The sequence below is a fragment of the Hyposmocoma kahamanoa genome, unplaced genomic scaffold (genome assembly GCF_003589595.1).
Source record: "Hyposmocoma kahamanoa isolate Upper Pololo Valley unplaced genomic scaffold, ASM358959v1 63, whole genome shotgun sequence".
Taxonomy (NCBI): Eukaryota; Metazoa; Arthropoda; class Insecta; order Lepidoptera; family Cosmopterigidae; genus Hyposmocoma; species Hyposmocoma kahamanoa.
In genome coordinates, this window is record NW_020653851.1 from 12,877,836 (window position 1) to 12,896,674 (window position 18,839).

At 34.6% G+C, this 18,839-nt stretch overlaps 2 protein-coding genes across 2 annotated transcripts in view; one reads left to right on the forward strand and one right to left on the reverse strand.

The window, feature by feature from the left end:
• Positions 1-214: 214 nt before the first annotated feature.
• On the forward strand, positions 215-8,889 carry LOC113229984. The gene is made up of 5 exons (XM_026463688.1): positions 215-345; positions 2,739-2,938; positions 3,110-4,396; positions 6,195-6,356; positions 6,522-8,889. The coding sequence occupies exons 1-5, from the start codon at positions 336-338 to the stop codon at positions 8,586-8,588; spliced, it is 3,726 nt and encodes a 1,241-aa protein (XP_026319473.1). The 5' UTR covers positions 215-335; the 3' UTR covers positions 8,589-8,889.
• Positions 8,890-9,864: 975 nt separating this feature from the next.
• The window catches only part of LOC113230314 (protein windpipe), a 53,124-nt gene continuing 44,149 nt past the window's right edge, over positions 9,865-18,839 (reverse strand). The window contains exon 3 of the mRNA XM_026464190.1: positions 9,865-12,109. Within this exon, the coding sequence (XP_026319975.1) occupies positions 10,009-12,090 (2,082 nt within the window). The 5' untranslated portion in view covers positions 12,091-12,109 and the 3' untranslated portion in view covers positions 9,865-10,008. The remainder of the gene's footprint in view (positions 12,110-18,839) is intronic.

Sequence of the window (18,839 nt, forward strand, 5' to 3'; positions counted from 1 at the left end):
TAGACTTAGGTAAATCAGTAACAAACATAATTTATCAGTGTTCGGTATTCAAATCAGCTCCTTGAATAAATAAAAATATTAAATAATTTTCCCTTCAAGAATGACAATTCGTAGTGTAAAATAAAACAGCATGTATATCTAGATTATCTGAAAGAACTCCCATATCTTTCACGCGTGCTATCTTTAACATTGCCAAATTGTACAGCAACGAATGCGGTTCCATTAAAATATGCGTCAAATTATTAGGGATATCACGAGGCTAGTATTGCATAAAACAAGCCATCCAGATCGTTAACCAAACAGGCAATGCACGAATAACATAGCAAACATTTCTAATGGGAGCCGGTAAGTTTTGTTTTATTTTATTTCTCGGAAAATATTTTTTTTCATTAAACCACGGACTAAATGTCTTATAGCCAGAGTTAGATATATTTGTACATAACGTAAAAGCTCTTATTGTGATAAGTGTTATTTAAAAAAAATATAATGACACATAACCTCTACGTTTGAATATTAATAATATAGAAGCATTGACTTACAAATAAATAAATATTCTTCAAAGAAAACTTACTGTATGTTCTTGGTCACAAGTAACTGTGACGTATTTCTATGGAACAACACTGACAATTAATTGATTGTGATATTCATGCCACGGAAAAAATTTTGAAATATACAAGATTATAGTAATCTAACAAGTGAAATTATTAACTCTCATTTTTTACGTTTTTTTAATAACCTTTTGAAAACGTTTATTTCTAAAGTGGTTGATGATTGAGCTTAACAAATTTACGTTATTTAGAATAAAGAGGAGTAAGACTTACGTTTATTAAAATTGTAAGTACGTATTAGTGATTTTCACCGTACAGATGCTTATTTTCCCATAATACGAATACTAGTTACTTTCAACAAAACTAGTATGTTTTTTTCTTTTTTTTATATTAAGTAGGAAATACTTCAAGCGGATCCCTTGGAGTATAGACTGGGTAGTGGTGTGTGACACTACGTGTGCCGACACACTTACCTCATCCCATCTTCGGCCACCAGCGAGAGGACTGGCTTCGCAGCTGAGCTGTCGGAAAGAACAAAAAGTAATAAATACCAGGACCTCGGATCTACCTATTTACAGATTTTGGAGTCGAAACCCTTGGTCCGTGAGGTTCCGGTGGACCTCTGGGACAGCCAAGGGTGCAAACGCTTTAGTATAGCCATACAAAGGGGGAACGCTGCCAGCATCTAGAGCACCTTACCGCGGGGACTCAACTTTATTCATATAATTTAATCCTAGTTTTTCATTTCTAGTATTTTAGCTATTATTGTACCTTGCCTGTATATTTCCAATTACTGTCTAATATAAGTGGGAGACTATTCCACATCTTGCAGGTTCTAGGAAGGAGCGAACTTGACGCCTGCGTGGTCTTAGAATACATCAGGAATGAGACACTGACCTCATTTCACATTGACCTAGTTCTTTTACAGTCTGAGATTTTAAATCTCAAAAAAGATTCATTATCTCTAAATATATGTAAATGTTCAATCAAATAAAAAAAGATATTTATTATCTTGATTACGTTTGAATATAAATTAATTTTTAATGACTGGTCTTCCTATTCATTGCCTTCTTATTTTAAACATACTGTTATATTCGTTTATTAGTACAATTGAGGTTAAAATTGTTTTAAGTCTCCATATTGCTCGCACAATGACCTTGTGCCACTTACTATTACTTCATATTTACATTATGAATAAGGATACGGAATATAGATAAAGCGAGTATGGATTTAAGCAGGTACCTACACTCCCTTTTACGTGAGAATGATAGTAATTGATTGATGACGCATTCTTGGATATTATTTAAATTTAGTTTTATTATTTATATCAAAGAAGAATTTAAAAAGGACCACAGTCCACGTTCAACGCGAACTTAGATTTTAGGAGGTGAGGTGTCCCCACACCTCACCTCAGTCGCCCGCTATAAATTAATATGAATAAAATAAGAACACACGGAGAAAACTTGACATAGATCCAACGTCGACAAACGCCCGATGGCGATTAAGGGCGCATTTATTCGACACAGCGGCCGCAGCAGGCAGCGGTGCAGCGGCCGGCACGGCGTGTCATTAAGCCGCTGGTCAATTTGCACATTTGGGATAAATGTGAATTTAATAATTAATGAGGCTTCAGTTATAATAAACCAAAATCTAGCAGGTTCTCTGTAATACTTAAAGAGAAATATCTCCATGTAAAAATTATATACAAAGTGAGATATTTTATTCATGAATAATTCGTTTTACATTTTATTTTAGACTGTTTTCAGGATTTTATATGATCGGATAAAGTACATCTTGTCGTGTAACATATTTGCACATCCTTTAAGCAATATCCTTATGTGTATCGTATATTTTGTAAGTCTGTTATTTAATAGTAAATACCTAAACCATTTAATCTAGCAAAACAGTTTTTCCCGCCGCAGTTTTTCTCCTCCGATGACTTACCTTAACTCAGTTTCCATATAACGCGGAGCGAAAATTGCGAACAACCTTCCTACGCGGTACGAATTAATCGCGTTATGGGAGGGTTGACTGTACTATTATTAATTTCAATGTACCCAATATCACGCGTCTTCACTAAAGAAATCGACAGGAGTTATATTTTCTTTGAAGACATCTGAGTTTAAATTTTGGCAACTGTCGCACAGTAGGTATATTTATTGTTCATAAATGTATCATTATTAATTTCAGATGTACTACTACTGCTAATATTATGGCTGATGCCAGTGATGGCGCCTGCATCCGTGGTCCACCGTCATCGTCATCAACGGCGTCAGCTAGAGGATATCGATGAACCATCGCCTTGCCGGGAGTACACCCTAAGTGACTTGTTGTATCTGGATTGTTCTGACAGAGGACTTAGTGAATTACCTGGCACAGTTAACTTTGACGTTAGTATGTGTTGGTGTTTTTTTTTATATTGTATGGATTTTATAGAAAACAAATAACCTGAATAATAGAAACCAATAGAATCAATGATATTATATAGAATAGAATTTACTTTGTAGTTTGTAATAAGGTAGCAGTAGTACTACTGTAAGACATATTTTTTTTACTTTCAGGCTGATGTACTTGACTTATCGAACAACAATTTCGCTGTTTACCCTCCGCAACTCGCGAAGTTCACACGTCTACAAATATTGCACTTAGCTGGGAACCGTTTAAATCAACCACTACCTTCTTATTTGGAAAATTCTGATAATTTGCTTACTCTTAATCTGTCTAACAATAAATATGATACTTGGCCAGGTACTGGACATACACACAGCAGTATTAAAAGACTTGATTTGTCTATAAATAAAATCAATAACATAAAAACAATTTCTGGGATGCCGCAACTAAATTGGCTCGATTTATCAGAAAACAGAATCTCCAATTTGGCACCAAAGCTATTCACTAGTGCTCAAAACTTAAAAACTCTTATTTTGTCAAGAAATTTCTTTTCCGAAGTACCCAGATTTCAGTCAAAGTCCTTGGAAGTTCTTTATTTGAGCTGCTGTCAAATATCAAGTCTAAAAGCCTACTCACTCGATAGGATGACTTCGCTATCGAGAATCGATTTGTCCATAAACCAGATCGAGTCTATTCCAGACAATTTCGCCTCGAATACTTTACAAGAATTGGATTTGGGTTACAACAAAATTGACACATTGACAGATTTTACTTTCTCGTCTCTACCACTCCTGAAGGTATTGAATTTGAGAGGGAATGATTTCAAGGAAGTTTGGCCGACTTCACGCTTCGCCTCAAATCCAAATTTGAGGGAAATTAACGTGAAAGGAAACAGGTGGAGCTGTGAAGGTTTCAGTGTTAATCTTCTTCTTACTTATGAATATTTAATAACAAGAGTTCCAGACCCCACATCTTTAATTTGCTACACGCCATCCAATGTAACACAGCTTAATTGGCAGGAGGCATACGTTCGAACATGGCATTTGTCCGAATCGGCAGAGTCTTATACTGTGGCAGCGGCTTTGATCGGTATTATTATTGGAATTGTGATAACTTCAGTGGTGTGTAAAGGATTAATGGCTTTGAATAAATCTACTTCTGAGTCAGCACTAAGGCCTGCGGAAACTACAGTTCTGAATCTGAACGGTTCGGTGCCGCAGCCTCGAGCCGACAGCGTAGTGATGAGATTGCCTTTGATTGAGGAAGATCTGCCACCGAGTTATGATGAAGCATTGCTAATGCCTCGTCTGGGTGCTTCGTTCCACTCGTTGCCAGACTTTGTTGAAGAAGAAGAGAATCAGAGTCGGCAGTATCGCAGAAGTAGGTCAATTGGTGACTTGACTAATTACAGACCTCATACAAGTCATAGACGCTCAGTGCGACGTACTGTTGAAATTCATATTAGAACTAATTCTAATTGATATTATATTATTATTTAATTATGTTAATAAGTTTTATTAATTTTGAGTGTTTATGAAATACAGTATTATGTGTAATAAAAAACATTAACAATTCGACATAATGTTTAATCTTTTTAGTAATTTTGTCGAGTCCTCCGCAAGTCACGACTTTTTAATATTTTGTCCTAAACAGTTTTTAAAATGCAATAAATGTCATGTAAGAATCTGAAATCGCCATATACGATTAATGGTAACCCCATAGTTATAATTGCTATACGTAACCGGTAGGTAGCTCTGCGAACGTGCAGTAGCGCCATCTGTAAGATTTCAAAGTAACCTTTTTGCGGTGTGTACACATAGGCAGATACTACCTCGTAAAGCAGAAGGAAAAAAGTACCCGTTAATATCGCTAGATAGCGGTATATTTTTTTATTGAGGAAGGTTTATGTGATTATTGTTAATTTTTAGTAATTCCTGAGTTTAATTGATTTAATTTAAATTTATCTTTTTTATCATTGATATATATTTTATTTAAGCTTTATGTGGGAGATATTATGATTAATCTTATTATTTTTCTACATATAACTGCTACTTTCCCAGAACATATCGGAAACTAGTGGTGTGTCATCAAATAAATACGCTTAAGGAGAACTTAGGTGATAAAACAGACGTATTTATACTTTAGCGATTTCTTATCGCATTATCAGACTAGTGATAACACGTCACTATTTGGACCATACATTGTAACAAGGCGGTCGCGGGCACACGCCAATTGTTTCAAAAATATAGTAGGTATAAAATAGTAAAACTAATTTAATAAGAAAAAAGTGACACTAAATGAAGGATCGTGTCGCGTCCTGAGCTGTGATAAGATAAGTAATAACCGAGTGGAGTGTTATCATTATGCAAGAAGGATTATCGATTCGAAAAGGATTGATGTGGTGAGTTCCAGCACAGTTTACCATGATTTATTATGTATATACCATAAGTTAGATAAACTTACGTACCTTCAAGTAAAAAAGTAGTGCAATTCAAAGCACAATTGAAGTAATTCTTTTATCAAATAAAAGATTCTGTTGTGGCCAGTGATTCATAAGAACATTGTCATCATAATTCAAGTTTAATGTCTTTTGAAAGTAATAAATAAATAAAAATAAATAGTTTTTAACGTTCATCTAAATAAGTATGATTGTTTTGTTCACAACTAGTGAGTTTCTAATGAGTTATCCAGTGAGTTGTTATTTCAATGTAATTTTTTTTTACGTACTCAACATATTTGAAAGACCCATTGAGTCATCAAATTTTGTTTATTTCAGTAAAAGTTGATTGCAAACTCAAACTGCAACACGTAAACAAAATCAGTAGGTTGCACTTAGACATAATAACGTGTTATTATCACGTGATTTCATAAACGAATAACTAAGTTTTTAATAAATGGGTTTCAGAAAACATCGTCTAGCAGTCGACTATGCGGCTACTACAACTAGTTCATATCTCGATAACAGGTATGCTGAAAACTCTAGCTCGACCCGAATTTAAGTAGGCACACTACACCCTACGCCTTTATCTCTTGATAACAAAGATAAAACCGCTGTGTGTAACAATGTTGATACAGGCATAGGCTTTTGTACCATTGAAAGATTCTTAAAGGAAGCCTTGCAGTTATTTTTTGTCATTGAAGAAATACGTGACAGGAATGTTAAGGAAGAGTTGGTGCAGGTGTTCAATTTGTAATTCTATTAATTGTTTAATTTGCAGATAGGAATGAAAGGAAGACGTGATGTTTGGATTACAGACATCAAGAGTCTTGCTGTTGTTCTTATTAGCAAGAGCTGAAGTGATCGACTTTGAAGATAAAAATGAATTGTGCTACACTTGTGCCTGTAATTCGGATGTATCAAATGTCGATTGCTCACGTAGAGGTCTTATCGATGTTCCTGATGGACACTATGACAAGGTAATAATTACCTTTTCCCTACACCATTTCTAGTAGCCAGACGTATAAAGGGATAATGATGTTCCAGATAGATGTGTTACCTTATATACATTTAAATTTAATCAATATAGAGTTATATTATTTTAAAAGTAACTTACTGACACTGTTGCGTGTACTTTTTTTCAGGTTAAGAAGATAAATCTGTCAACAAATGAAATCTCTAAATTTCCAGACAACATAAATCGATATACAAAATTGATTACTTTAGATTTAAGCGGGAATCGGCTCAAGGAACTTGCAGGAAATGCGCTCCAAAACCTCAGTTCCCTAGAAGTACTCAATCTCGCGAAGAACTCCTTTGATTCATGGCTTAATCTAAGCCCTAATGAGCTACTCAAACCTGCAATCAACTTGAGAACACTTGACCTATCTAACAACAAATTTAGAACCCTAGGAGACTTGGCAAAGCAAGAGTTACTCATAAGTCAATCGTTGGTAACACTAATTTTGGAACATTGTGAAATAACTACCATTCATGGAAGGTCTCCACTGACAGGACTAAACAATATAAAAGTGTTAAAGCTAAACTATAATCCTCTGACGAAAATTCAAAATCTTAGTTCAGCGACATTAAAAAGTCTTTACCTCAGTAATTGCGCATTGATCACTCTTTACCATACTGAATTCGCAAATTTACCGTCGTTAGTGTATTTAAAATTGTCTTTTAATTACCAATTGGAATTGCCGAAATCGAACATTGTGTTTTCGAATTCAATAAGAATCCTAGATATATCATACTGTAAAGTCATATACCCTAATATTCAAGGATTTCCAAACCTCAGAAAAGCTCTGATTAACCATAACATGATCAGGTCTCTTGGTAGTAACGAATTTCTAAACAACACCAAGTTGGAATACCTAGACTTGTCGTACAATAATATAGGCTCTCTAAGAATTGACACTTTCAGAGGACTTGGATTGCTAAAGACATTAAATTTATCTTGGAATGAAATAGCTGAAATGCCTGAAGACAGTTTGCTACCTATGCCGTCCTTGACGCATATCAAACTTGCCAGAAATTATCTAACTAAAGTTGGTCATCTTAAATCAACATCACTGATGGAATTAGACATGAGTTATTGTGAAATTAGTATGATTGGAAAGGATTCACTAGAAGGACTGCCATCTTTAGTGAATTTGATTTTGTCTAATAATCTTATAGCACATATACCTGATAGCATATCGTCAAACACATTAAAGTTCTTGAATTTAAACTATAACAGAATTAGTTCAGTAAGTAACTACACGTTTTTCATGCTGCCACAACTGATGACTCTTGGAGTTATAGGAAATAGGTTCACTAGCGTCTGGAATCGATCGTACTTCGAATTTAATCCATTTTTAGATAAACTCTATTTATCGGACAATATGTGGCGCTGTGAATGCAGGGATGCAAATATGTTTGACTTTTACGAATATATCACTCTTGAACCGAATAAAAAAGAAGAGTCTTACAATCTCAAGTGTAACAGTCCTCCCAGTGTCGTTGGGCAATCTTGGTTTGAGGCTTGTTACTTCATATGGAATCCCTCTGAAAAATCTTCTAGCCCTGATAATTTGATTTGGTTTATTATTGCAATGATCACAGGTTTAGCATTGTGTCTGTTAGTAGTCAATTCTATAAGGATGTCCATGAAACGTCGTTTGAATACAATACAAGCTGAGAGACAAAGGCAAGTCGAAGAAGCTCGAGACAGACTACGACAGCTGAGAATCCGGGCCGAACAAGAAGCGTTAATCAATACACCAGATCCTCGAGATTTAATAGCACCACCATCGTACGATGAAGCTCTTTCAATGCCCAAATTAAATGTGTCAACGCATTCCTTGAATGAAACTGGTGCAGGAAGAAGTCGTAAAAAAAAAGGACGCAGAAAAACTAAATCAAGTGGAGACTTGTTAGAAGAAACAGAGAGAAATGGTAACATACGCGTTGTGGATGATATCGAACTTGCTGAGACATCTGATGATGGACGTCGGCAGAGACGGCGGAGACGGCCAAAAAGATACGGCAGTCATGAAATAACAGAACTAGAACAATCTCCTGGTGCTCGTCGCCGCCGCATGTCAGAATACGATCCGGGTACTGAGAATAATGTAACTGTAGATGTCGAACCCGAACTTAGCAGGCCACTCCGTCTAAGAAATAGAAGATATTCAAGTGATGATGAACCGCATGAAAGCGATTTCTAATCCAGAAATAGTGAATGAGGAATGAACTAATGTTATATTATTTATTGCAATTTAAAAATTATAGTGACAGCTCTGACACGAAAGTAAGTACATCAAGCATAATCTACAACAGACACCCCTAATACTATTCAGCAATTTCTTTCACACAACCTTTGAATAGTAAATTAAATAATGTAAATATTAGTAAAAATAACGTCTATACGTAATAACAATTACATTTAAGTTACTGATTTTATGATGCGTTGTTTAGGTATAGTGTATAATTAGTTGTATCATATAGATCAAAAATATTATCATAGATGTAGTATTATTATTTTTGTATTATGCCTACTGATGAATGTGACTTATAATAAAGATTTAAAATAATCATTAATTTTTTTCCAATAAAACCTGGTTAAATCCATAAGTGTGGTCCATAAAAATGATTTTACCGAAGCAACAAGATAGAGGAAGTCACAGAATAAAACAAGACGATTTTTTTATTGAACGTTTTATATCGCATACCGTGAAATAAAAATACATCATTTCCATTTATCGATCTATTATTGTTGTTTATTTTGTTCTATGTTTCGCATTTACAAAATTTTTATAGATAAAATTACATACCTAATAATAATAGATACAATCAGTAAATTAAAGCAGAATAGTTTAATAAAAGCACAAATTTAATAATATTAAAGGCCACAATAATTGAATAATAGATAAAAGGCTATATAGCCCTATCATAGAAATGCGTTTTAATAAACATAATGCGTCTGTACACACACATACCCAAATAATTATTGAAACTTAAAATAATGGTATCACAATATTACATACTAATTCAATAAATTTACTTAAAAGGAACTTATGATTAGCCAGACCACGAGAATAAAATCTCTACAGGAAGAACAAAGTAACAAAATTAACATAGCCAGTAAACCATTCGTTGTTCTTAATTGTTGTACATATACTTTGTATGTATTGCTTGAAATAAAATAAGTACACAACCATGGGAATCCACAATCAACGAATTGTAGCAGAAACAAAATATAAGAATTTACTATACAGCACTTGTAACCATTGCATAATTCTCTATGAGGCGATATTTAATTATGATTTAATACAATTTAAAACTATCATGAAAATGGCAACATTTTTATAAGTATAAAAATATGTTTTAATTATTCCGACAATATACTCTCATAAATATATTATACCACTAATTGTAAAAATAAAGGCACTGTCGACTACAAACACACTTTGGCAGCAAAGTTTTATAGACTTGACACACATCGTACCGACATCAGTCGCTCATTTCTGAGTTCCCGCAATTTTTGCACAAGAATTTAATCACAGAATTTTGCCAATAGTGAAAATGTTTGCTAATTGACACTGATTAAATATGTAGTGTTTTAGTCCTTCAAATTGGAAATAGGTTTCAAGTGGTTGATTTTATTTTTCCATCAATTGAGGGGATAATCACGATATCTCCAGCGTTTGACCTACTTCTGGTGACTAGTACTGGAGTTTTCGGTTTCGGCGTCTCCGACAACTTAATCCTAACTCTTCCCATATCAGGAGAGTATACTGGAACATATTCACGAGAGGGTGACAAGAAATCAGAATCAGTATTTTGGTCCCCGTTTATTAATGGTTGAGATAAGTCGGAATCAGCGATACCATTCATTCTCGATGGCTCTTGATGCATAGGAACAAATATATCTTCGCTAGATAGTGAATTTGTATCTTTTTTAGAATCTGGTAACGTCGCAGATTCAAAAGATAAATCCTGAACTGGCGTAGGAGTTTTATTAGGTGCATAATTGTGGTCTTTTGAGTTACTTTTGTTTTGATTGGTGTCCCTTGGGCTGTTAGTTCTATGGTCATTGGTATCTCCGTGGCTTTTGCCGTTAGAGAAGTCACTATTTTCTTTCTTTTGAAGGGGTTCATGAGTTGGTACTAATTCATAGTTACCGTTAACTTTCTTTTCTATTGGAGTTTCTACAGCAGCAGGTTTACCTAATAGTGATTTATTCATATCAACCATTTCTTTAGACGCTTCGATATCTCTCTTTTGTTGTCTTAAAAGTCTCCTGTCTCTTCGTTTCCTAATTTGCCCTTTCATAATAGCAAACCCAATTAATCCTACTAAAAGCACAATAATAATGGCAACACAAACGTATGTGCCAGTCTTATGAGGCACAGGTTTGTCATTCGCGTTTGTTATTGATTCTAATCCTTTAGTATTAGTTGCAGACAGAGTTTCTGAAATTGTTGTATCTGGAGTCATCATTGGTGTAGCAACTCTATCGGTAACAGGCGATTCAGTTCTCCTATGCCAGTCATGACCTCCTTGAAAGAGACTAGGCGTCTGAACTGGTGGAAATTCAGTAGCATTATTGTCAGTACTTTCATTATCAAAATAGGTATGCACTGGTTCAGGTTCCAAATCAGGTAAAAGTGGCGTTGTTGTCTCAACTGTAGGTTCGTCTTCATAATCTATAATACCAAAGCCAGATCCTTCACCAGAGCCTTCAATATGATCTTCTGTGGTGTGTGTATTTGTAACTGGTAGTATTTCTTCAGTAGCCATTAGGTTTGCATTAATCCTTTGTTCCTGGTGAATATCACTTACACTGAACATTGTTGTACTCTCTTCTTCTGCGCCTGATCCCTCAATTTCAGAAAGAGACGATGGTGAAGTGGTATGGCTTACCTTCATGAATTGAACATTATCGTCGTCTTCCGTCGATTTTTCTAGATGAATAACCTTGCCTTCTAACACATCACTTGACACCAGAGCCATGGATTTCAATGCAGTAGTGTCATCACCGATCTTTTCTACATCAAATGGTTGATCTCCCATCATCACATCCAAGTTATCATTTTGAGATACTGTGCACATTTCTTTTGTCTTAAGCTGCAGCCAAGAACGACCTGCGTATTTCGCCGGCGTAGAACATTTTACTTTGTCAATAAATACATTTCTCGAAAGCAAACGATCGCGCGCTCTAATATTTGTACAAGAACAATCAAGCGGATTACCATCTAATTCAAAGTGCTCCAAGCTGCTTAAGTGTTCGAGATCAGAAGGCAAGTCTCGCAGCAGGTTGTTAGTTAAATCTAATGAACTAACACTTGCTGGTAGATACGCAAGCGTAATTCGTCGTATTCTGTTGTTAGCCAAATTAAGGTGTACCAATTTTTTAGCATTATTCAGGAACTTGTTAATGTCAGTGATACCATTCGTAGATAGATCTAAAGTGACAATCTCTGTTAGCCGGTCTAACTCATGGGAAAGCTTGGTAATATTATTGTGCGAAAGATCCAAAATATTAATATTGTGATGTTTTTGGCGCAGAGTGAACTTGTAGATTTCATCGAGGTTACTGCAGGTAGCGCGATGTAGTCCATCCCGAGTGTTGGTGCAAATGCAACTTTCTGGACAAATTCCAGCCAGTGATGGTGCGACTAGCACTAACACCGCTAGGAAACACGCAGAGACGCGAAGCCACGACATGTTTGTTTTGGCTCAGCACCTGAAATTGAAAGAAAAAACAAATTGTTAATATGTTAGATAACCAATCTAATAGGTTGTATAACTTGATGTCTAATTTGTTGTAGTGATTACCACTGCTATTACCCAGAGGAAATCATGACATTTCAGTTTGCGAATTGTAAACTACAAAAAAAGTGAATTGCGAAGTGACAAGCAAATATATCAAGGTACCATAACCTTTTAGTTCTCGTAGGCCACTTATTTTATAAATGTTATCTGTGACATGCAGTAGTCTGCCAAAACCAGTGCGATATTAAAGGAAAGGTAGATGTAACCGAGTCGCTGTTAGTTTATCTCTGTACGCATTAAGTCGATAATTCTGAGCAATTAAATATATCATAACCCAGCCCACTGACTGCGCCTAAAAATAGGCTAGTTATATGTTGCAGTCTGTCGCCTATCAACTGCACCCCCCAACTCCCCCTTTATTGCAACTGCACTTATAGCAATTTGTATCTACGTGCTTCCTGTCATTCATAAATAACAAACGATTATATAATTTTCATGTCTTTCTAACGTCAATCTTCATTAAGATCTGTATCACGGTAGAAACTAAACTATGACATTGTTTACTGTTCCCATTTGACGAAGTTTTATCTAAGAATTTTCTAACTGGACTAAAATATTTGCAATGAAAATAATTATCATATGTATATATGCGAAAGGAAAGTAGACAAGGGCTCGTTGCAATTAACCTAACAATATGTAAAGAGGACTGTATAAGGGTATTACTTGAAAACCTGTCGCCATTAAATCAATGACATTTAATTGTGCCGGTCCTATGAAAGTTAACTTTAAGATACTTTATATTCCGCTTGATTTTAACAACAATTTTTAGAGTGAATAATCTTTCGTCAACAACATTTTATAATAAATGATAAATATCACACTAAAATGCCAAAGTTATATAACTTGCAAATCCTTTGTCTAACATTAGACGCATAATTTAGTTTTAAGAGCACAGGGGGATGTACTAAGGAAAGATACTCTTTAGAATTTCGAAAGAACAACGGCTGTAAAGTTGCAAGTCCACCTTTATGTAATCGTTTGCGATTCAAATCAGTTCTATTTTGGTCTCATAATAACATCCTCCATGCACTTGGCCGGCGTTCGAGTACTGGTTCAATGTTAGCGGCAGGAAGCCGCCGGTTAACCGTTTGTGCGAATGTGACACTTTGAGACCGACGGAACTCGTGGGGGCAGACAGTTTAGGCTCAGCAGGTATGAATGTATTGCGTAATATTTTTAGGCCTTACGAACACAATATGAATTTCTTTTCAAAATAAATTCTTGATACGCGGTACTACTAATTCAAAATTTAGTTTTATTGGCTTAAAAAATGTTATTTAAAGTGTGAAAAATTTAAATCAGGGAAACACTGACTTATTGACTATGGTCATTTCCATGTCATTTCTACTAAATAATTTAATCCTGTTATTTGTTTCAATTTTTTATGTCTTAACAAAACGAGTACAGCTATTTTCCCATTGACAAAGAAAAGAAAAAGAATACTGGACTGGTTAGTAAACAATATGAATAATATATAATTTACACCTAGAAAAGAAATAACTCAAATGTCTATAGTTTCTGGTATATTTATATTAAAAACGAGATCTTAATGATATGTGAAATCGATTTCGGTATAAACAACGGATGTTTTAAAAGCAATATCGATTTAATTCCACACTTTGATTAAACAATGACTACTTACGAGTAAGCCTTTGTAATGGTTTAGTGTAAGTGTACTTAATAATAATGCGCTGTAAGATGTTGCTTTGGCATGGCTTTAACACACATGGCTTTAACAAAAAGATCCAACTACGGTTCAGTTGGTTATTCTGCCCTCCTTGTCATAATAATTATGGCACTTAATAGTTATTTGTTATGCAAGGCTGCAAAGTTGTTGTTTGACGCGAGTGCTTGTATTGAAATTTGAGCAAGCGAAGAATCCTGAGATTCCTGAGCGTAGCGAGGCTTTCGAGGCTTTCTTTAGGCACGAGACCCAAGACAACTTCGCTGCCAAGAGAAATACACGACTTTTCACCTCACTGTAGCGAGGAGAATGGTAGATGAAAGAAAAACAGTTGAACTATAACAAATCAGTTTTAATAAACAAAATTAGTTATCGTTGTCAATTTAATGTCAAGAATAATAAGAATAAAATACACCAACGATTTATGTAATAAATAATGTACGACAAATCGCTTAGTTGAACGTGTCATTATGTTTTTTTTTTTCATCGAAAGAAAATCTTGGGTGCACCACAATCCATCCAGGTATTATTTTACCGTACGAAATATATGCAATCAATATGGGAATTATTGTCGCAAAATAGCTGCGCTTGTGTTGAATATATTTTTCTTACAGTTACTTTTCCTATCCTCCATTCGCATTTTTGTTAAATGGAGCACAAACGACTCCTACATTATATTATAATTTGAAATAAAATTTTAAAATGCGTTTCAATTAAATACTAGTGTTTAATTGTTGAAATTGCCTGTGTATAACACACAATCATTGTACATGTGTAGCATATATAATGATTAATAAATCATACGTGTCACGTGACCCATATCAGTGACCTGTTTTTACTATAAATGGAATTCGCCTTTATATCTCTTAACTACTTGTTGATGCTTATTTAACAAAGTCTAAAATGAAATATTTAAGTACAAAATATAGACACACTTTGCACCTGTGGAAAAAGCCCAATAAATTGCTTGAGTCACCAAGATTGATACAGGAAGTGGATGGCCAGGAATTGTTCCATACTCTTCGATGTATGCAAATTTTTTTTTTTCATTGGCGCACGGAGCACAGTACAATCACCAAATTTGGAATGGTCCTTGAGTTCCACGGATAAAGAATGGTTTTCGATGCATTCAAAGATCGCGTGCGTAAATGTCATATGCCTTAAAAGGATGATAATAAAATTCGTAGAGGCTCATTTACTTCCGCAACTTCAACCAATATCTACATTACTTTTGTACCAATACCTTGATATATACATCGCGGTTATTATAAGAGACTAGCTTCTGCTATGCAAATTATGTTGCATAACTGAAAAGTCATCTTGCTGTCATTTAAGACTGCACTTGGGACAAGTATTAATTCACTAAACTGTGCCTCGACCATGAAATTACAATGACAGTTAACGCTAGCGACTGCGTCAACAAAATGTAGTTTCACCTTGCGACCGCTAGGGGCGCTGTATAATTTGCCATACAATATTGTGAAGTAATTTACGCTGTTGCTAGCGACAACTGTCACAATAATCTCGTGGTAGAGGTACTGACGACCCCAATTGGACGATTATAAATGATAATACAATTTATTGAAAAGGGCATCCCATATGTATGTGTCAGTTCATATAGTTTCGTTGTCAGGCTAAAGTTTGGGGTCTGGTGCCTATCATCTTTACAAATTCTTATAAAAAAAGTTAACAAACAAAAAAAAGATTACTTGGAAACTCAATGGCCGGCAGCTACCTTGCTACAACAAGCTTGCTTAACATATAAGCATATCTATACAAAGAGAGAACGCTGCCAGCATCTTGTGCTCCTTGCCGCGGGGGTCCAAAATAATTCATATAATTTAATCCTATTTTTAATTTTTAGTATTTAAGCTATTATTGTATTTTTATACCTTACCTATCTAAATAAAAAGTTATACTTAAATAAGTATATTCCAAATATATATTATTTTATCAATATTACATTAGTAAATAATATTAATAATAATTATTATACTTTTCATTAAAATAAATATCAGTATGTAACGGTCAAGTGCAATGTCATTGACCAACTTATCTGCGCATGAGCAACCACTGGTTTTCATAATGTGCAATTAGAAGAATTATTGCTCTAGGAATTGTTCAATGACCTATTTATGTATACATTAGAGGTAATACAAACATTTTCTGTATTTTATGATAGCAGATTTAGTATAAGTTGTTACAACAACAATTTTAATGGATATCTCCAGAGAGGATAATTTAGGTATAGCTTCAGCTTTACGTACTTAAATGTTACTTTTTATTTTCTACGTATTAATAATAATGTCTTTAATTTATTTCAATTTGTAATAACTAGTAAACCAGGTATATCTGGAGTGTTAGGTTATTGAGTGCAAAGTTTCTGGTGTTGCGAACATAATAGGTTACGAAAAAAGAAATAAATGAATCAGTCAATAAAACAATCTTCTAAGCATACAGGGTTATTTTAAAACTTCTCATTGCGGCATTTCTCTCATAAATACAAATTAACTTTTATTAAATAAAATATTAAAGCCGATGGCTTTAATATTTTATCCCCGTGGACATTGTCATTAACATTGTGATCCTTGACCTCAATTATCTCAGGTTAGAGATCGAAGTACTTGTACAATTATATTTTATGTACTTAGTTTAAAATTTCTTAAGGCCGAATAATTATAGTCGTGGTTTGTGATATTTGAAGGAATGCAAAAAGCTCCAAGCGCTGCTCTCGACAAAATAGCGTGAAAAATACGTATCGAACCAAATACACATGAGAAAGTACAGTTGACGAAGTGTGTATAAGTAGCGTGTTGAAGTTGTGACCGTCAATAGTAAGTAGCGGTGAATTGAAACCGAGCTGCATAAAAATTACCAATCTCACCTTCACCTATTTGCGATTTGTTTATTGCTCTTGAACCTGAAAATGGATTTGTTTAACTAATCCACTCGAGACGACTGCGCGTGGGCAGGCCAATAAATTCACTGATAAACGCTTGTGATTCTATGCAGAATCATGAGCTCTCTAACATAAATAAAATGCTCATAGCTTTTCGACTACGCTGCAATGGCTGTTACATACAATAGAGAGCCAATTTTACGTAATATCCTATTTGTTTCAATCCAAAAATATGCATAGATGCAAGAACCTAATTCGAGTAAGAAATATATGTTAAAAACGTACAAAACAAGTCCGTTTTCATGCCTTTGTGAAATAAATATTATAATATAAATAATTAATATTAGTCTATGAATTGCTTATTATGATGTGTCATTGTAAACAAGAGATAGATTGTTCCTCAAGAGATAATATTTAAGCCACGTCACCAAAGGGGTTCAATTAAAAAAAAAACAGGCAATGTGAAGAGTGTTTTAATAAGTTGATGACAAAAAGTCCAAAAAGCATTTTAGATGAAAAATAAAAAGAATTGGGTGTTAAGCGGTGCGATACTTAATGATACACCGAACGATTAAAGCTACATCGTGTGTCTATCCAAATAAAAATTTGGATAGACACATTGAACGGTCAGAAATATCATAACACTATTGGCATGCCATAAAAGAGTAATAAATAACATAATAATAGTTTATATGTTTCTAATAGAGAAATCAAAGCAATAATATTTAACGTCAGTGTTTTGCATTATGCTTTCAAAGGTGGCGTGATGATAATACAAGGCAAAATTGAGAAACTTTTGCAATAAAACGGCCAACGTAACGTAACCAGTACCTCTACCATGAGTTTACAGGGACAGTTGTCGCTAGCGACCGTGTAAATCTATTGCATAAAACATGTTACTTCTTCATGAGACTGCATGTACCGTTCGTCACATAAAATTATTAATAGATTTAGGCGTTACTTTGCGGTAATCCATGTTAATAAAAAATAGAAGTAAATTAATTTGCTACTCCGCGAACCTGGTGAAGGTTAAATCGTGTAAAATAAAAACTTAGGCCGAGCTCATAATCAACGACTCCTGTGGGTCCTCGTAGAGAAGCGAAATATGTGTCGGGTATATTTTTGGTGGTGGTGTTTGTGACTTTGTTTCTTATTCTATTAATTTTATGCGGAAGAGTGAGGGTAAATTAACTGCATGAAAGAAAAAAATAACACAAGATTTTGCACGATTTAATCTTCACTGGGTTCACGGCGTAGCAAATTAATTTTCTTCCATTTTTATTTTATATAAAATTGTTAAATATTTTACACCGTCGCTGGTGACAACTGTGAGTTTCATCAATAATTGTAGAGGCTATGTACTTTTACCATGACTTTAAGGTTAGGTCTAATCAGCGATAGCGCAAATTGTCACAATTGTTTGTGGGAAATTGTCCAGCTTTGTAACTAGATTTTTTGCGATCATCAAAATTCAAACTAATGGTTCGTTCATTTTGCTCTCCACAATACGCCGCGTTATTTTGGGTGGTCTAATATGTAAAAAGTTACCTGTGATAACCTGTTAAATCGACATTTCGCCCACATATCTGTACAGTCATTCTATTTCACGGCATCTTAATTGACTGTAAAAGTCAAAAGCATTAAACGAATTATCTGAATTTCTTCGAAGCTGTAAAACACCCAATCGTAGTCGACTACTCCCGCTAATGCTGCCCATTTTATGCGCGGGCGCATCGGTCGTAAAATCTTCGCGTTGGTCTTTCGAGCTTCGTTAATAATATTGCGACCCTGATCTATAGAAATGTTTTTTTTTGTACCGCTTTTATGAAACAACAAAATCAGATTTGCTATTTTTCTGTTTTGCATCAATTTAAAAATTTACTCTTGAATAAAAAAAGTAATTTCAGGGAAACAAGCATTTTACTTGATATGAAAGCTACTGAACGTCCTGCTTTTTGTAGCCGTGTAACTCTGTGGGGAATTCGAACTCACGCAAATGTTGGTAAACATTGAAAAAGCTTGTAACACAAGCGTGGAATATTCATTAATAACAATGTG